This window comes from Vulpes vulpes, chromosome 8, assembly GCF_048418805.1.
Source record: "Vulpes vulpes isolate BD-2025 chromosome 8, VulVul3, whole genome shotgun sequence".
NCBI lineage: Eukaryota > Metazoa > Chordata > Mammalia > Carnivora > Canidae > Vulpes > Vulpes vulpes.
The window spans coordinates 54,770,256-54,789,963 of NC_132787.1; the positions used below are offsets into that span (position 1 = coordinate 54,770,256).

The window sequence follows — 19,708 nt, forward strand, 5'->3', positions numbered from 1 at the left end:
CAGGACCCCAAGATAATGACCTGAGCCAAAGGCAGATGCTCAACCACTGAGCCACCCAGGCATCCTGCCCCCAAAAGTTTCATAACATTTATTGTTTCTGCCCAGAAGTCCAGAATCTTCCCATGTAAATAAGTTCAGGTGAAGATTAGGCTCCTGGGATATGCCTCCTTGAGGTTAGTCCCTCTTGATCTGAAAATCCTCTGAGTTTTTGGTTCCAATTCTTTGAGTCATTCTTCTTTTTCCTTAAGAAATGGTCTTTGTTTTTTCAGTTGGGTAACTTTCTCAGCTTGCTTGCTCTCCTTGGCAGGTTGAGGGTCCCAAAGCATCTTCTCACTCTGTACTGCCTTAATCTCTTTCAGTCCATGCTGGTGCAGTTCACTTAAAAACGTTGAGGATGGAATGCCTGGGTGGCTCAATAGTGCTCCTAAAAACGTTGAGGATGGAATGCTTGGGTGGCTCAAAATGCCTGCTCCCAATGGGGAGCCTACTTCTCCCTCTGCCTATGTCTCTGCCTCCCTCTCTGTGTCTCTCGTGAATAAATAAATAAAAGGATGTCCTAACTCTATAGTTCCCCTAAATTCTGCTTAAAAACAACACAGTTCTTTTTTTTTTTTTTTCCTAATCCACCTTTTTCTATCCATACCTGCCAGCATTCACTAATAGTCTCCTTGAGACCTTTCTAGGTTCTGCTGCATCCAAGTCTCAGAGTCATTGCCGCTTGTTTGAGGTTTTTGTTATAGCAACACCCATTCACAGGTACCAAATTGGTTCGATTAACTGCTATTTAGGAAACTAATGCAAAACTTAATGGCTTAACACAAAAAGATGTGCTATTCTATCTTATGATTTGGGGATCAGTAATCCTAGCATGACTCAGCAGGGCAAATCTGCTCTATAGAGCCACAGCTGGTGCTGCTCAATTAGGTCCAGCAGATGATGGGACTGATCTAAAAGGTCCAATATTGCTCCATTCATGTGCCTGGCACCTTTATGGTAACTGCTGGGTGGTAGGCTCAGCTAGACACCTCCCCTCTCTCTGTGGAGGCTTAGAGCCTCTCTCCACAGGGTTTTGAAAGAGGATGTCAACTACTTCCATTCTGACCTCGGTTTGTATTTTCTAATTAATTAAGTTCTTCTTACCAGCTTCCCCCTTAATTCAGGTAAAAGACCCTGCGCACAAAGCATCCCCTGGCAGACATTGAAACTATCCCCCTCAAGCATAAAGGACTGCCCTGAGCCAGCAAGGCCCCTGGGACTGACCCCAGGACAATGATCGACCTGGCCTTTACTGTCCACCTGCATGCACCCACCAACCTTCGTCCCACTTTTTCCTTAAATACACCTGGAAGTATTTCTAGTATTTTGCAGACAGTGTCTGAACATAAGTCTGCTGTCTTCCCCATATTGACCTCACAGAAATGAATTTCTTGCTTCACCACCGCTCATTTCTCTGCCTTTGGATTTTGTGAGCAGTGAGCGGCTGAACCTGGTCTGTTTCAGCCCCCCAGAGCCAGGTGCTCCTGCACCTCTGCACCCTGGCTATAGTTTATCTAGCATGGGAGCTTCTTTTTTTTTTTAATTTTTATTTATTTATGATAGTCAGAGAGAGAGAGAGAGAGAGAGGCAGAGACACAGGCAGAGGGAGAAGCAGAGGCTCTGTGCACCGGGAGCCCCACGTGGCGTTCGATCTCGGGTCTCCAGGATCAGGCCCTGGGCCAAAGGCAGGCGCCAAACCGCTGCGCCACCCAGGGATCCCCTAGCATGGGAGATTCTTATCTGGCAGCTCTGGACTTCAAAAGCAAGTGTCCAGAGCAATTTGCATGGAAGATGCAAAGCTTCTTAATGACTTAGCCTTAACAGTCCCAGAACATCTCTTAACTGCTGCATTCTATCAGTCAAGTAAGTCTCTAAGGCAGACCTAGAGGGAGGAGAATTAGATCCCATCTCTCAATGGAAGAAGAAGGAAAGAATTCCCTCTTACCCTTGATTGCAGAATGACTCCTCTCTGTCTAGGAAGGACATTAAAAAAACAAAACAACAACAACAACAAAACACCCAAGGTTAGAGAGAGGGACATAGTGTGGGGGACAGAGGAGGCATCTACTGATTAACCAAGTCCACTGAATCAACTGCAGTGATAGTGGACTGAGAGTTACATACACATTGTCCTCTTATCTAAGTCTCAGTGAATGTGAGGTGTCAGAGTTAGGGAAGGAGTGTGCGTCTTGAATGGTTAGGCATGACATTCTGGAGCTAAACTTTTAAATCTCAGCTTTGTGAATTTAGGCAATATACTTCATCTCCCCACGCTCCATGTTAGTCATTTACAAAACAGATAACTAGAGCCCACCTCATCATGTTTTTGTGAGAATGAAAGGAGTCAGTACCCTTAGCACTTTTAGAACAGAATCTGGCAACAGTATGTTAGACATGTTTCTTTTTATCGTTGCCTTATGGTTCATGCAGTAATTTATATCACAATCAATAGTCCTTTTTGCCAAGCATCAAGCTGGGGAGGAGAAGAAGAAAGAGGAAAGGAATTTTTAAAAAATGAATGTAATGTAAAAGTACCACTAGAATATTCTGAGCTTAGTATAAAAAAAGAAATACTTTCCTATTTTTTGTCTTTTCTCATCAATGCAAACATTCCCTGAAGCACAATCCATCAACCAGTTCAAGAGCAATGTACCCAAGAAAGAATAACATAAGTAATTTCATTTACAACTGCTTTAATTTATTGACATTACCTACCTAGATTCTTTGAGTTCTGAATCAGAAACCAGGGAGAGATACACAAAGAGGAAGATGTGTTACTTTTTACATAATGATTCATGGGATCTATAGTCTTCTCTTACTCAGAATGGGAGTAAAAATGTGTCAAGATAGGCCAGGCTATGCTGCAGTAGTACATAATTTCCAAATTTCAGTAACTTAATACAACAAAAATGTATTTCTTGGTCATTCCACACATTTAATTTAGGCCAGGAAGAACACTTTGATCATCAGAGTCATTCAGAGACCCAAGTGGATGGAAGCTTCATCTTAACATGTACTGATCTTCAAAAATCAATACAACAGTGGAAACTGACAGTGGCAAATCATGTACCGGCTCATAAAAATTCTATGTTCTACCCAGAAGCGGCCACATGAGACTTCCTTTTCACATTTCAGTGGCCAAACCAGTTACATTTCATTGACCAAAAGCCACATCTAACTTTAAAATGGGGTGGAAAAAGGTAAAGTTAGCATGTATCCACCAGGACAAAAGTTTAACAAAAAGCCAGAAAAGGGATCCCTGGGTGGCGCAGCGGTTTGGCGCCTGCCTTTGGCCCGGGGCGCGATCTTGGAGACCGGGGATCGAATTCCACATCGGGCTCCCGGTACATGGAGCCTGCTTCTCCCTCTGCCTGTGTCTCTGCCTCTCTCTCTCTCTCTCTCTGTGTGTGTGACTATCATAAATAAATAAAAATTAAAAAAAAAAAGCCAGGAAGTACAGCATTCAGGAACTGGCAGATTGTAAATTGCATTGTCCTTAGACACCTACTCACCCCTTCTGCAGTCTGTGGGCAGAGTGTACTTTTCTGCACCAATGACTTTGGACTTGGCCAGTAACTTACTTTGGGGAGTGAAATACCACAGAAAGGGCAATGTTCTGGTTCTGAATGGAGACTTTAAGAGTCTGTGCCAACTCTCATATACTCCTACAATCTACCATGAGAGTATTCCCCAGGTAGCCACTGCTTCTTCCTGACATGAGAGCTACTTGGAAGCATCTTGAACCCAGGCCCAGCCAATCCATACATGAAGCCCAGATCCTTGAGTGAGGAGTATAATATTGAGAGTTCTTTATTAAACAGCACTGTTGCAACAAATATATGACTAATACAGTGACAGCACAACAGAATTTTAGGATGACTAGCTACTAGAGATAATGGTTTGCAAAAAGTTTATGAAAGGGGTTCTTGGGGAGCTCAGTCAGTTAAGCATCTGACTCTTGATCTCAGTTCAGGTCTTGATCTCAGGGTCATGAGTTCAAGGCCTGCACTGGATTCCACACTGGGCATGGAGCCTACTTTAAAAAAAAAAGAGAGAGAGAGAGAGAGGGGAGCCCGGGTGCTCAGCGATTGAGCACTGCCTTCAGTCCAGGGCATGATCCTGGAGACCTGGGATTGAGTCCCACATAGGGCTCCCTGCATAGAGCCTGCTTCTGTCTCTGCCTCTCCCTCTCTCTTTCTCTCTCTCTCTCTCTGTGTGTGTCTCTCATGAATAAATAAAGAAAATCTTAAAAAAAAAAAAAAAAGAGGGGCATCTGGGTGGCTCAGTCGATTAAGTGTCTGCCTCTGGCTCAGGTCATGATTTCAGGGTCCTGGGATCAAGTCCTGTGTTGGGCTCCTTGCTCAGTGGGGCGTCTGCTTCTCCCTCCCCCTCTGCCTCTTCCCAATGATCATGCTCTCTTTCTCTCAAATAAATAAGTAAAATCCTTTTTAAAATTTTTAAAAAAGAAAGCCTATGAAATAGGATTTTACTAGTTAGTATTTTAAGAAACATAAAGTAAAATAAGATGATATTTAATTATTTATATACTATATAAATAGGCATAGGCATATATATATATTATAACTTAAATAATTTCTTATCTATTAAAGAGAACAATTAAAATGTTAAAACCGAGTGTTGCTCAGGCTATGTAAGATGATAAAATTAGAAAGACTTTTTCTTTTTTAAATATTTTACATTATTTTTTTAATATTTATTTATTTATTTTAGAGAGAGGGAAAGAGAGAGCATGGGAGAGGCAGAGGGACAGAGAATTCTAAGCAGACTCCCCACCCTGACAGAGTCCAGGGATGGGGGAGGAGGGGACTTGATCCCATGACCCTGAGATCGCAAGTCAAGGAAAAACCGAGTCAGATGCTCAACCAACTGAGCAACCCAGGTGCCCCAAAGACTTTATTTTTAAAAATAATTTCTACACCCAATGTGGGGCTTGAACTTACAACCCCAAGATCAAGAGTTACATGCTTTACTGACTGAGCCAGCCATTCCTGGAAAGTGCTTTTATCCTCACAACCCTATGCCTTAAGAAGTTATCATAGGGAAATAATTCAAAGGAATAAAATGATAGAGGCATTGTAATATTAGAAACAGTGTACCTATGCAGTAACAAAATATTATTAAGTAAACTATAGTTCCTTTGATATTTAGTATTATATAATCATTAGATTAATAAATATATAAATACTCTAACAACATGGACAGATATCTAATAAGTGAGAAAAGGAGGACATAAACTTATGGCTAGGCTGAATTATAGCTATAGAAATAGATATGTAATATGTGCAGATAATTACTAGATGTAGAGAAATTTAAACAGTTGTGTTGACAGAGTGGATATATGGGCGAATATTTTTCTTTTACAATCTAACACAAAAACTTTGTTCTTTTGATAGTAAATGTAATCTTGAAAACTACAATGAAATCTCTCTTTTCAAGCATGTATGTACTCTTGGGTGTGTAAGAGTGAGTTGATGTTTTGGGTTAAAAAAATACATTAAAAAAAGACTGGAGAGAAATTTCAACAAACATTTAACACTGATTATCTCTGGGTATTATGGGTTGTTTCCTTTCTATATACTTCTTTATGTATTTTTCAACTATTTTACAATGAATGTACTATGAACTTAGTGAAAACATTAAAAAAAAATAAACTGGTATCTTTTCTGGCCTCACTTCTGAGATCTCATAGTTCATTCATCTAATTAATGCTATCACTTGAATGCAGAATAAGTCTTGCTGTAAATACAGTTCCTCTCCAAACTCAGTAGCCCATAATTTGATTTGAGACAAAACTAAATATAACACCAACTTTGGTATGGAGGTTGGAAATCTGACTCTTCTCCCCCTTTTTTGCTTGTTTGTTTGCAACAGGAGATTCTTTTCAAGACAGGTGGCCTGTAAGCCTTATCTCAGGTCAAACTGGGCCTTAAAATGTTTCCTGGATACATTCTAAGCTCAGGAGTAGTGCAGCCTTAGGTCTAAGCTAAGAGCTGGGGCTCTTCTATGTTAGGGGCCTATTAGATGGTTCCTCTGAGCACTGAGGTTATCCTGTCCTCCCCACCCCTTTTCTGTGCTGGTAATTAGGGGAATTCATCCCTAGTAGGCAGGATGACAGTTTGCCCCAAGAATACAGGCTCTGGGGCAGCCGGGGTGGCTCAGTGGTTTAGCTCCGCCTTCAGCCCAGGGTGTGATCCTGGAGACCCGGGATCGAGTCCCACGTCAGGCTCCCTGCATGGAGCCTGTTTCTCCCTCTGCCTGTGTCTGTGTCTCTGCCTCAATCTCTCTCTCTCTCTCTCTTTCTCTGTCTCTCATGAATAAATAAATAAATAAAAAATACAGGCTCTCTGCTGTCTTACCAGTTCTCAGGCATGCCAGGGCCCTTCCTGAGTTAAACTCCCAGGATACCTAAAAGAATCAATTCACTGTAGAGACATCTTGTTTGCCTTATTTTCAGAAATTCATAGAGTAAATGTCTAGAGTCACACCATGGGGAAGACAACTGTTATCAGAGCCTTAGCAGAGACTTTGAGCTATTCTGGGGTCTCAACTTCATCATCTGTGAAATAAGTACGACTCAATCAACATTACCACATGTGGGCACTATAAAGCTTTCTGTAAATTAAAAAAAAAAAAAAAAAAGAAAAGAAAAGAAAAGGAAAAAGTCAGGGTACCTGGGTGGCTCAGTGGTTGAGAGTCTGCCTTCGGCTCCCATGGTGATCCCCCCGGGATCGAGTCCCGCACTGGGCTCCCCCCACCCCCCCACCCCCGGCAGAAAGCCCGCTTCTCCCTCTGCCTGTACTCTGTCTCCGTGTGTCTCTCATGAATAAATAAATAATCTTTTTAAAAAAAGGTCTTCGGTAATGCTAATAATAACAGTGATCATGTCACATAATAAAAAGGTTTTATTTTAGAGCTAAAGAGGAGCTTTGGGGCTGCAAGCACTTTAATTATAGCATGTCTGACTTGCTTAAACCTCATTACATAAATAGACGGTACAGAGTCTCAGGCAGTGCCGTCACCAAAGGACCCTTTTCCATGGTCTTAGAATAATTGAGGAGGAGATTCTAGTACCGTTGGCTACTGTCTTGAAGCACTCCTAGGGCTCCAGGAAGTTCAGGAACCCTCTGCCCCCTCTGAAGCTAGTTTTAGTGCCCCAGTCGCCTCAGTGCTTGGAAAACTGAAGGCCGAAGAGGTACACGGTTCAAAATCACGGGCCACCGGAGACGGAGGCAGCTAAGGCTGCAAGGTTTCATGAGGATGTTTCCCCATCTGAGGCAGGTTCCTGTCCCCAGACTGATGGTGAAGCTGACAGGTCAGATCTCTGGGAAAAATCACACAGTGTCCTGCGACCGCCTAGCGGGAGCTTCTGCCTTCGGCCAGGACGGCTCCTAAGGCCAGGACGGCTCCTGAGACCCTCGGGGACTCCAGCTCGGTTCGGGGCTGACCTGTGGCTGGGGTGAGGCAGGCACGCCACGGGGCCTTCCCTCCAAATTCTCCCTACAGTTAGGTGGTGTATTTATTTATTCGCCTATTTTACAGCGCCCCTGGGTGGGACAGCGCCGGCTCGGCCCTCGGCCCTTGCGCCAACACCCTCCAGGCGCGCGGGGAGGGAGGAAGGGAGGCGCGCCACGCGGGCTGGCCCGGCCCCCGCACCCGAGCCCGGGAGCCCCGCCTCCGCTCGCGGTTGACAGCTCAGCTGGTGCGGGCGGCTCGTGCCAGCCAGTCGCGTCTCGGCCTGGGGTCGCGTGCGCGCCCGCCCGGCTGCCTCCGGCCGGGTCCCCGGACGCCGCTCCACGTCCCGCTCCCCCCAGGGCACTCGCTCCCGCGTGCCCCGACGCGCCGGCAGCTGGAGGTTCGGCCACGTCGCCTCGTTTTCCTCAAAAGATCGCGGAGCCGAGCTCCCTCGTTGCCAGCACGGAAGGAAGGGGCTGGAGGCCCGTGCGCAAGGGTTCTGGTTTTCCCAGGCTGCTTCCCCTCCCGGGCGAGGAGCGCCCCGAGAGTGAGGGAAGCGCCTGGAAAATGGAGCAGACGTGGACGAGGTAGGTGAGCGGCTTCCTCCCCGCGCTCCGCCCGCCCCGCGGGCCGCCCCGCACCCCCGCGCGCTCTCCCAGGTCGCGCCACACCTGGGGCCTTTGACAATCTTCTCTTTTTTTAAATGCCTAATTCCCACTTCTCTCCATCCTTCTGCACGGGTTCTGTCTCGCCGTATCCTTGCTTAATGGATCTGCCTTCCACCCAGTCTTGATATTAAACATACCCACGGGGCTTACCTGGAAGTTTTTGTAGGAATGGCTCTCTGTCTTTCCCCTGTTCTACAGATGAGAGGGATTGTGTAGATCATTCTTTAGAGAGACGTTTCATTTCAGATATCTTGGAAAATACCAGATTCCTTCTCACCCTGCCACGTTTTTCTTCTCAACCTCGTCCTCCACCAGTCACACAAAAGGCAGAGCGGGGAGTGAGCAGAGCCCAGCAAGCTCGTCTCCAGAGTCTCCAGTTGGAGTGACTTTGGAAGAGGAAAGAAGGAAGACCAGGGTGCCCTTCACTGGCCAGGCTCTATTGAGATCAGAGTGATAATAGCCAGCTTTTAGGTCAGATTTTGGAGATGCCCAGTGGAAGTGTGTCTTCTCCATCCCCTAGTCCTTTCCCTCAATGTACTTTAAAACAGACCTACTGAGGGATAAAAGGTAATGTGTTGGGACAAAGAGCTGGTTTTCGTCTGTCTGTGGATGGAGAGGCTGTACTCCAGAGGTGGTTCCAAAAGAGATACTGCTCCATCTCCAGGATGTAGCTTTGGAGACTGGAGTGAGGCCAAATGTGTGTGTTGACTCCTAAAGGAAAGCAGAAGGTATAGACACAGAAGGGAAACTGGGGCTTACTGGGATTTGTGCAAAACTTCTAGGGTATTTCAGCTGATTGTTCAACAGAAGTTCTCTACATCTTGTCAGTTTTAAAGAAATTGAAGCTGTGTGTTGGTAGACCCACACTATTTAGGTTTACAAGTAACAATTCTGCTTTTTGCTCTTTTCTGCTCTTCTTAGCCCTTTCCTACCTAGAGGGCAGTTAGATAAAAGGAGTGCAATATAAAGACACAAGGTGACTAAAGACTAAAAACCACATCTCGAGGGATCATCAAGGGACCTGAGGCTCTCCTGTCTCGAGAAGTGAAGATAGGGCTGGGATAGGGTGGATAAGGTAGCTTCCTTCAAATATTTGAAAAGCAATTAGTGGTAATGGGATTAGATGGATCTGGAATCTCTTAGGAGAACAGACCACATTGTGAGGAAGCAAATGATGGCTTAGTGTAAGGGAAAAGCTTTCTAACAAGCGACCTCCCTGGATGGTAAATAGATTCTCAACCCTGAAATTGTTCAAGCAAAGGCTAGACGACCACTTGATGGTAGTGAGAGTGAAGCATATCATGGATTCTTGTTCTCTATCAGTGTGGTTCACACTTAAAAAAATATATATATATGTATATGTAAAATTTTTTTCCTGAAATTTATGTTTAGATTTCAGATAAATTTGGAAATAATTCAGAAAACCGCAAATAATATGTTTGTGGTTTGATTCATGTCACAAATGGAATATATCCATGCTAATAGGCATTCGGATCAAGAAAGAGGACATAAGCAGCACTACTAAAGCCCTTGTGACCCAAGAATAATTTATCCTAACTTGCAACACTATAGATGAGTTTTGCCTGGTTTTGAATCTTATGTCAGTGAAATTATCCACTTTGTATTCTTTTACATCTGGCTTCTTTCTTTCGATCTTATGCTTGTGGGATTCTACCACATTGTTGTGTGTAGTTGGAGTTCATTCGTTCTTGCTTCCGTTTGGGATTCTACTGTGTGTAAATATATTGAATTTATCCATTCTATTGTTAATGAACATTTGGACAATATCGAGTTTGGAGCTATTATGAATAGGTTACTTCCTGTGAACATTCCTGGGCATGTCTTTTGGTGAACATATGTACCTACTGCTGTTGGGCAAATACACAGAAGTAGAATTTCTGAGTAATCGGAAATGCATGTTCAGCTTTAGTTGATACTGCCAAATAGTTTTTTGAATTGATTGTGAAGAGGACAGACAAGGGCTGAGATACACTGAAAAGGTGCTTCACATCACTAGTCATCACAGAAATGCAAATTAGAACCATATATCACTGTATACACCATTGGAATAGTTGAAATGAAAGAGACAGAAAATACCAAATGTTGGCCGGGTGGAAGAGTCAGAATGTTTATGCTTTTTTTCCCCTTTACAATGAGAAATATACTTACAACAGGTATACTTGCATACATACCTGAAACAAGAGTTTCATGTAACAAATCTTAACCTTACTATGTATTTTATACTCTGATCTTTTCCACTTTACTCTTTTTCTTTAAAAAAGAAAAAATGCTAGTGTGACTCAATTTATTTCACCACCTAGTGGATCATAGATGGAAAAATCCTCTAATCATATCATAACGATGTTTTAGATATTTCCTAACTCACAGCTAAAATCAGGTCATAAACATTTATTTAAAATGTGAGAACCGAGGACAGGCGAAGCACTGTGCTAAATGCGAAGGGTGAAACAATGAATGAGACTGAGTTTCTGCCTTTGAGGCAGGGTTGAGGGTTGTACTTTCTCATTTTCTGTGATTCTAATAGATGCTAATGCAGACATATGCATGAGAGCCAGTGGAAAAGCACAACTTGGGAAATTCAAAGAATAAAAATTAACTATAGGGGCTCCTAAGTGGCTCAGTGGTTGAGCATCTGCCTTTGGCTCAGGTCATAATCCTGGGGTCCTGGGATCAAGTCCTGTATCAGGATCCCTGCTCAGCGGGGAACCTGCTTCTCCCTTTGCCTATGTCTCTGCCTTGTTCTATGTATCTCTCATGAGTAAATAAATAAAATCTTAAAAAAATAATAATTAACTATAAAGCAACTGTTTAGAGGGTGCTTTAGTGGCTCACTACATTAAGCATCTGCCTTCTGCTCAGGTCATGATCCCAGGGTCCTGAGATGGGAGTCCCAAGTCAGGCTCCCTGCTCAGTGGAGAGTCTACTTCTCCCTCTGTCCCTCCCCCTACTCGTGCATGCTCTCTCTCTCTCTCTCTCAAATAAATAAAATCTTTTTTAAAAAATAAAATAAATAACTTCATTAGGCTTCCATTTACTAACTTGTGTGCTAATCCCTTTGCAGACTTCCTTTCACCTTATCCTCACAACTCTATGAGGTATGAGGGAATGTTATTATATTCATGCTTAAGACAAGAAAAAGTGAAATTTAGAGAGATTAAATAATGTGCCCAGCTGAGAAAGAAATACAGCCTGGAGTTGAGTTTTGTTGGTGATTCAGTTTCTAAGTTGGATCTGGAGCTGGCTCCTTATCCTGACTACTCAAGCTTATGAATAAGTGTAAGACTGTGATTCTGTTCCCAAGTTTCATTCTTGGCAGCTTTGGAAAGCTTCCTGTCTGAAAGGTTCTTCACATGAGCCTCCATACCCTTTATCTTGTTCAGTCAATCCACAAAGGACAGGGTGCTGAGCATTTGAGTTCTCAAAGTAAAATATCCCCTACTGCCAGCTGCACATTGTCTGCCCTGTTAGAGGTCAATAGGAGTGTCTTTTCCCAGGGATGTTGCCTGACTGTTGCCGGATTCTTTGGTTAAATCATCTGGGGAGAACATGGTTGGTTCTGGAATACCATATTTCCTATTATGAATACATATACCAGCCTTACAAAAAACTGATTTGGTCACAAATCAAATTAATATCCATGAATAAGATAAGGGTTATCAAAGAAGTAAGCTCATGGAGATGATGAGGAACCTGATGATGAGGATAATTTTGCTCATGTTGTAAGTCTTGTATTGATCAGGCAAACAGCTTCTACAGCTCTGAATTTTTAGCAATCACTTTTCTGAACTGACAGCTCACTGAAGAAGAGAGCATATTTCAGATTCCTTAGATTGTATTAGTTTCTTTTTGCTGCTGAAACAAATTACCACAAATTTCGTGGTTTAAAGCAACACAAATTTGTTATCCTGCAGTTCTGGAGGTCAGAAGTCTGGAAATTGGTCTTCTAGGCTAATGTGAAGATGTCTGCAGGAGTATGTTCCTCCTAGAGGCTCTAGGAAAGAATCTATTCCTTGCCTTTCCCAGCTTTAGAGGCTGTCCACTTTCCTTGATTCATGGCCCCTTTCCAGCAATGGCAATACTCCAGTCTTTGCTCCCTTATCTCATCTCCTCTTCTAATGCTGACTCTCCCACTTATCTCTTACAAATACTCTTGTAATTCCTTTGGGCCCTACTGGATAATCTGGGATAATCCTGCTATCTCAATCCTTAATCACATCTGAAAGTCCTTTTTGTCATGTAAAGTAGCACATTCACAGGTTCTGGAGATTAGGAATGTGGATTTCTTTGGAGGGCCATAATCCAGCCTGCCACCCTATGCAATGCTGGAGAAGTCATTACTAATTCTCTTCCCCTTTTGGGTGGAAATGCTCTTGTCTGTAGCATATGGGGAAGCTGACGAAAAGTCAGGCAAATCTTATGTGAACCTTAGTCAACTTCTCTAAACAAACGGAGGAAAAGTGAACTTGAACGTTCACAAGTGAACTTGAACTATTTAATGGCTACCTGTAAGATTGAACGTTAGGAAAAGAAAGTAATCCAATAGTCTGTTTTGCTTTGTTTTATATAATCTTGTAATTTAATTTCACACAATGCAAGCATTGATTGTATTTGCCTGCTGTGGCTATGAAAACTTGGAGAAGTGGAGCGACATCCAGGAAAAACAGTGATTCAGTCTCAAAATTCAAAAATTTTAGTTTGTTTCTTCTCCACATAAAGTGCAGCCTTCAAGGAAGACAAGAAGCCCATTTACCATGGTTATGTTGTGCTTAAATGATCCCCATTGATAGCATATTTGCATTTATTCTGCTTTATATTAACTTTTCTCTACATTAACTCCTTAACGGTAAAAGAAGCAGAGACATTTATTTCTCTTTGAATTCATGGTAAATTGGCAGACCCATTTACTAATGTATAGTTACAACCAGAAATCACACTCCCCTCCATTTTATAGGTGTGGCAGCTGAGGCCAGAGAGGTTAATTAAGCATTGGAGCATGAATATCTGCTTGCTTCCAGTACCTTCGCTTACTGTGATGCTGCTGCTTTGCATATAGCCCTTTTTTTTTTTTTTAATTAGGAAAATGCTCATTTTGGGGATGCCTGGGTGGCTCAGTGGCTGAGCATCTGCCTTTGGCTCAGGGCGTGATCCTGGTCTGGGGATGGAGTCCCGCATCGGGCTCCCTGTGAGGAGCCTGCTTCTCCCTCTGCCTATGTCTACGTCTCTCTCTGTGTCTCTCATGAATAAATAAATAAAATCTTATTTTTAAAAAAGGAAAATGCTCCTTTTCATAATTTTATTACTGAAACGTCTTTGGTCTTTGAATTTTCCTTTTAACATTCAGCATTTCTAACAATTAATTCTCTGCATTTGGGGAAGGAAAAATCTCTGCCTTAGAAACTCTGATCTACTTTTAAATAGGCCGATACTTGCATTTTGGCTTGAGGAACATATCTCAATCGGTGGTTTCATCCCTACTTGCATATTTCTCCTGTACTAGATCAGACTAGATACCCCCACCTCTGTGTATCTTTCAGTTTACATGCTAAGGGTAGATTTCAAATACCAGAAGATTGGGAAGGGGTCATTTTATGTCTGAAAGGATAAACTGGGTGGCTGTCATCATAGTGCCCTCTCCATTCTAGATGGCTCAGGGATAATTTATACAAAGCTATGTGGAGTATCCATCCATTCAGTAGATGCCCTGGGACACTACTCCTATTGAAATTGACCCTACTTTATAAATAAAATTCCAAAATGAGCTCAGAACATTCCACAAGTTGTCTGTGGCAGAAATTCAAATAGCATTTAAAGTTAGAAGAAAGTCCAGAATAAAAGAGATGTCATGATGACCCAGGATGGCTCTATTTACTTCTGTTTTAAAACATTCAAATACAATGAGGACTTGTTTTCCTTAGTCTCAGAACATCTTTGGAGTTCTGTGGTCAGCAAGACAAGCATGACCTGAACTTGTTTTTTCTCATGGCTGAAACACTTTTATTATTCATAGTGTATTCATCATCATCATCACCATCATCATCACAATTGTAAGTTGTATTTTCCTGGCACTTTAATAGTTTCTAATACATTTTCCCTTAATGTGTCTCATTATCTCTAGTCCTTTTCTGCTTGTTCCACTTTCCAGAAACTTCTTTCTCCATTGGCATCTCCTTGCCAACTAGGGACAGTAGCTACTGGTACCTTTTCATCATGGCCAAGGTGGAAGAGGTATGAAGAAGCAATAACTGCTGATGTATAGAAAGCATTGACTGACAAAGAAAATCAAATAATTTCTAGCATTTCACACAGTGGAAGAGTATTTTCCATGTTATAATGTGGAATATTGTTATTCATGATGTGGAAATATAATACTTTACTCACTCATTCCCTTATACGGATGTCTTTTGGGTTTCAGTTTTTAATTATTATAATAATAATACTTGATAAACATCTAGGTATATGAAGCATCTTCTTCCATAGGATTGTTTTTGAATGATAGATGTTCAGAAGTAGAAAAACAATATCAGACATTCCTAGCTGTTGCATATAAATTGCAAATTGCGGGGATCCCTGGGTGGCTCAGCATTTTGGTGCCTGCCTTTGGCCCAGGGCGCGATCCTGGAGTCCCGGGATCAAGTCCCATGTCAGGCTCCTGGCATGGAGTCTGCTTCTCCCTCTGCATGTATCTCTGCCTCTCTCTCTATGTCTACCGTGAATAAATAAATAAAATCTTTAAAAAAATAAAAATAAATTGCAAATTGATTAGCATTTAGACTCATAACTATTAGACATATAGACAATATTTTGGTTCAATTTAACCATCTTTTTCAAGACCCAAGTCCCTATATTGCAGAAGGGGAAGTGGAGGTGCACTGACATAAAATGATGCATCCTAGGTCAATCAGTAGTAACATTCCCAACTTCTATTTCTCTCTAGAGTAAAATGCTTCACTCTTGCTATTAATCTTTTACCATCTTGAAGTGTCTCCTGAAACGGTAATAAACAGAAATTTTTAATATAAGAAAATAAAAGTGGATATAAATTACATCAAAATTATGCATACAGGGGTGCCTGGGTGACTCAGTTGGTTAAGCATCTGATTCTTGATTTCAGCTCAGGTCACAATCTCAGGGTCATGAGATTAAGCCCCGCTTAGGGCTCTGTGCCCAGTAGGAGTCCGCTTGAAGATTTTCCCTTTCCCTCTGCCCTTTCCGCCCCTGCCCTGACATAACACGTGTTCTCTCAGTCTCTCTCTCTCAAGTAAATAAATCTTTAAGGGGATCCCTGGGTGGGATCCCTGGGTGGTGCAGCGGTTTGGCGCCTCCTTTGGCCCGGGGCGCGATCCTAGAGACCCGGGATCGAGTCCCACGTCGGGCTCCCGGTGCATGGAGCCTGCTTCTCCCTCTGCCTGTGTCTCTGCCTCTCTCTTTCTCTCTCTGTGACTATCATAAATAAATAAAAATTAAAAAAATAAATCTTTAAGAAAAAATTCTCTCCCTCTCCTCTCCCCCTCCTCCCATTTTCCCTCTAAAAAAAAAGAAATATCAGATTATGAAAACAATTTTAAAAATTATACATACATATTACAATGTCTATTGCAAGAAGAGGAAAAGAGAAAAGAGATGCTGTATTTGATGATGGGATTATGGGTAACATCCTTTACACGCTGCCTTAAAACTAAGTCAATATATGTTTTTACAGCAGGAAGAAATTTACATTTATGTCTATCAAGTGACAACATATAAAGTTTTGAACAAAGTTGGTTTGACAACACTTCTGTTATTACTCAGACATTTCCAGGTTATTGGCACCATGGGAGCAGTGTTATTGCCAGATCACCTAAGGAGCTGGTTGTAGAGTATCATTTTACTTTCCCTGGGCTAAAATTATGTGGGGCTTCCTATACCAGCTGTTCCCACCTACACACCTAGCCTTGCCTTTGTTAGGATAAGTTTACCCTTCAAAAATTAGTTTCACCATTACCTCCTTTTGGAATTATTTTTGGAACCCACTTCTGGGTGTTTTCTGTAGTCAGAGCATCCTGTCTACTCTGTCATAGCTTGCAGCTAGGTGTGGTTTACGTGGTATTTTCCATTCTCTAAGCTTATTGGAAGAAAAGACTTGTTTTTTTGACTCTAAATATTCAGCATCTAATGTTGTTTCTAGCACTTAGAAGATCCTCAGTTCGGAACTTTCTAGAGAACATTCCCCACAAGACTGATATGAACATCTATTTGGTAGAGACCTCCTTATTATGGAATAGAAATAGCTGGCCATCAAAGCTTGATAACACTATACATTCCAATTGCATTTATTTATTGTTTTAGTTATATGCTTCAAATTCCTGTTATGATCTAGACTTATTTAATACTAGCTATATGATAGTGGATGATAAAAAAAACTCTGCCTGCAAGTGGCTGATGTTCTGGAGGGATCACTAGGCATGAGTGTATATTACTATCCTGCCTGGACTCACACTTCCTTCCTTCCAGTCCACTTCCATACACCATCAGCAAGCCAGGTTTGCAGCTTGTCTTCACTGCACATTCTCTACCCTTAGGACTTTTAACTCTGAGTTTGTGTTCCCTGACCACAAGGTCAAGTTCCCCCCATCTCCCCATCAATATCTGAATATTCAGTTTACCTTATCGCTTACTCCTGTTCCTCTATCTTCCAGGCCACCTGCTCTGTGTCCACCTCCCTACTGAGCCTGGAACTTAGGGGCAGGTCTTTGGATCATTCTCAGCACTGCTTCAGAACTTCTCATTACTTTAACAATCCCCAAACCTTGGTAACCCTCAGTCAGTTCTATTATCCTCTAGATTCTATAATCTTTGTTTTATCTTTTTAAATTGATTTTCTTTTGTTGAAGTGAAATTGACATAGAATATCATGTTAGTTTCAGGTATGCATCATAGTGATTCAGTATTTTTATACATTATGAAATGATCCCCATGGTAAGTCTAGTCACCATCTGTTGCCATGCAGAATTATTACTGTACTATTGACTATATTACTTATGCTGTACATTATATCCTCATGACTTATTTATTTTATAACTGGAATTTTGTACTTCCTAATCCTCTTCATCTATTTCACCCACACCTTCAACCTTCTCCCTATCTCTGGTAATCATTAGTTTATTTCCTGTATATATGAGTCTGTATCTGTTTTGTTTCGTGTATTTATTTTGTTTTTTGGATGTCACATATAAGTAAAATCATACAATATTTGTCTTTCTCTGTCTGACTTATTTCCCTTAGCATAATACCCTCTAGGTCCACCCATGATGTCATGAATGGCAAGATTTCGTCCCTTTTTTTGTAACTGTACATATACAGTGGATATCATTGTGGTATATGCCACATCTTCTTTAGTCATTCATCTATTGATGAATACTTCATTTGCTTCCATCTCTTAGCTATTGTAAATAATGCTGCAGTGAACATAGGGGGGCATAGATCTCTTCGAACTGGTGTTGGGCTATCTTCAGGTAATTACCCAGAAGTGGGATTGCTGGATTATATGGTAGCTCTATTTTTTTTTAAGTGGGCACCACGCCCAGCATGGATCCCAATGTGGGGCCTGAAGTCACGACCTGAGATCAAGACCTGAGATCAAGAGTCAGATGCTTAACTGACTGAGCCACCCACAATTGCCCCAGTAACTCTATTTTTAATTTTGTAAAGAACTTCCATACTCTCTTCCATAGTGGCTACACCAATTTATATTCCCATGAACAGAGCATGAGGGTTACCCCTTATAAGCTTTTTTTTTTTTTAGTACATTATAGAACCATACTGAAAAAGAAGACTCTAGATTCAATCTTTTTATTTGGAGCAGATCTATAATGTTAAGAAATTCTCCTCTTCCTCCTCCTCCTCTTATGTACTTCCTCCCTCTCCTCCTCTGACTCTTCTCCTGAAAATGCATTCTTCAAAGTCTTTGACTTCAATAATATAAATAAAATCAAGATACAAAGTTGCACATGAAATGTGACTTTTATTTTGTAGAATTCTCAGAGGCATATGAACTGAAGAATAGTGACAGTAAATACATTAAAAATCTTTGTCAATGTTGTCTTTAAGTGGTAGCATTTTTTATTACTTTTCTGTATTCATTTTTCTCTTTTCCAAAATTTTCTAGAAGGAGCATGTAATTCTTTTTAATCATTAAAAGTGGACACAATAAAGAATAGAAACAGTAGAAGATTATGTGAATAAAAAGCAGGTAGAAACAGGAAAAATATTTATCTCTTGATGTTTGATCTAGGGCACTGAGATGGACTGTGCCAACTGCCTTGGCATACTATAATGCCTTGTGAATATTGGTTGTTAAGGAAGACTGAGGAGTACAGAGTGCATTTCCAGGGCCAAAAGTCAACAGCACAAGCTAAGTTTTAGAAGTGGGTGAAGAGACCATATACCATCCCCCAGAGACATGATTGAATTTGAAGCAGATTATTTTCTTGTCTCTTTTGAAAAGAGTGCTATCAGTGTCTTAGCTGATTCTGGGCATGGGGGAGAGAATTTATTAGATATTTGGATGTCTGATAACCTTATGGAGCAAAGTGAGAAAAATAATTACTTGAACTTCCTTTACCTTTTTATAGAAGTAAGCGGTTTGTTTCTCTAAACCTTGATGGATAGGAGCAAGAAATACAACGTTCATTCCTTTTAGGCCAAAGACTTAGTACAAGAGCAAAAAAAAGGTCATAAAACTTCCATCAGTTGTTGCAGATGCACAATGATGCTGGCAGCTCCCCATAGCTATTGAAGACTTATTACTACTTAGGAAAACTGCCCCCCAGAGTTCCATTTGGCTGTGGTCACTCACAGTTAATAGAGTCTGTTGAGTGAAGGGTATAATTGCACCCTGTACTGGAGAAAAGTAGATGTTGCTGAATCAGTGCCAAGTCAGCCTACACTTAGTCGGCATGCATGGGGAGACTCATGAGGGATGCTGTCTATGTTCTGAGGGGGCTTTGCCAATTAAGCATCTTAGCTTGCAGAGGTTATAATGATAGGTCTTGAGATGAGAAAAAAATTATAACCTCCCTGTTTATGTGCTCTGCATCTGTGACTTCTACCCTATTTGTATTCAAATATGTTTTTGCAGTTTTGGTGCTGAATGAGGGTGAGATTTGGTGAGATTTGGAACATAGAAGATATACTCAGTGTCTCTCTTGGCAAGAGAAAAGAAGATCTGAGGAGAAGTCTTAGAGCTTGTTCACTGTTGGCCTTTCCTGTTTTGATTGTCTATCCCATCACTTATTCTGCCTTTCAGTTTATTTCCTTTGTCTATTAGGGACAGTGGCAAGTGTTAGCACAGAAGAGGTTCGGGGATGATATGAACATTTAGAGAGACTTGGGTAGAGATAAGGAAGTATAAAATGGTGGATGACTCACTTTTCAGGATAGGACCTATAAAAAAATAGTCATACGAGCCACTTCTCTTTTAGGATTTGAATTCATTTGTCACATGGCATCTGTTACACCAGTATTCAAATACT

At 41.5% G+C, this 19,708-nt stretch overlaps 1 protein-coding gene across 45 annotated transcripts in view; it reads left to right on the forward strand.

Moving 5' to 3' along the window:
• Positions 1–19,708, forward strand: part of LOC112912050 (myomegalin-like) — a 224,455-nt gene that overhangs the window by 35,000 nt on the left and 169,747 nt on the right. For 13 of the 45 annotated variants that reach the window (XR_012003056.1, XM_025988789.2, XM_025988786.2 and 10 more), the window contains exon 1: positions 7,714–8,096. The exons of 22 other annotated variants lie outside the window; for them this stretch is intronic. Coding sequence is in view for 22 of the 23 variants with exons in the window: in XM_025988789.2 (XP_025844574.1) it covers positions 8,077–8,096 (20 nt within the window). In the remaining variant the exon portion in view is untranslated. Of the gene's footprint in view, positions 1–7,678; positions 8,097–19,708 lie in introns of those variants that run through there. 10 more of the 45 variants (XM_072766743.1, XM_072766752.1, XM_072766757.1 and 7 more) reach the window with 3 other exon arrangements.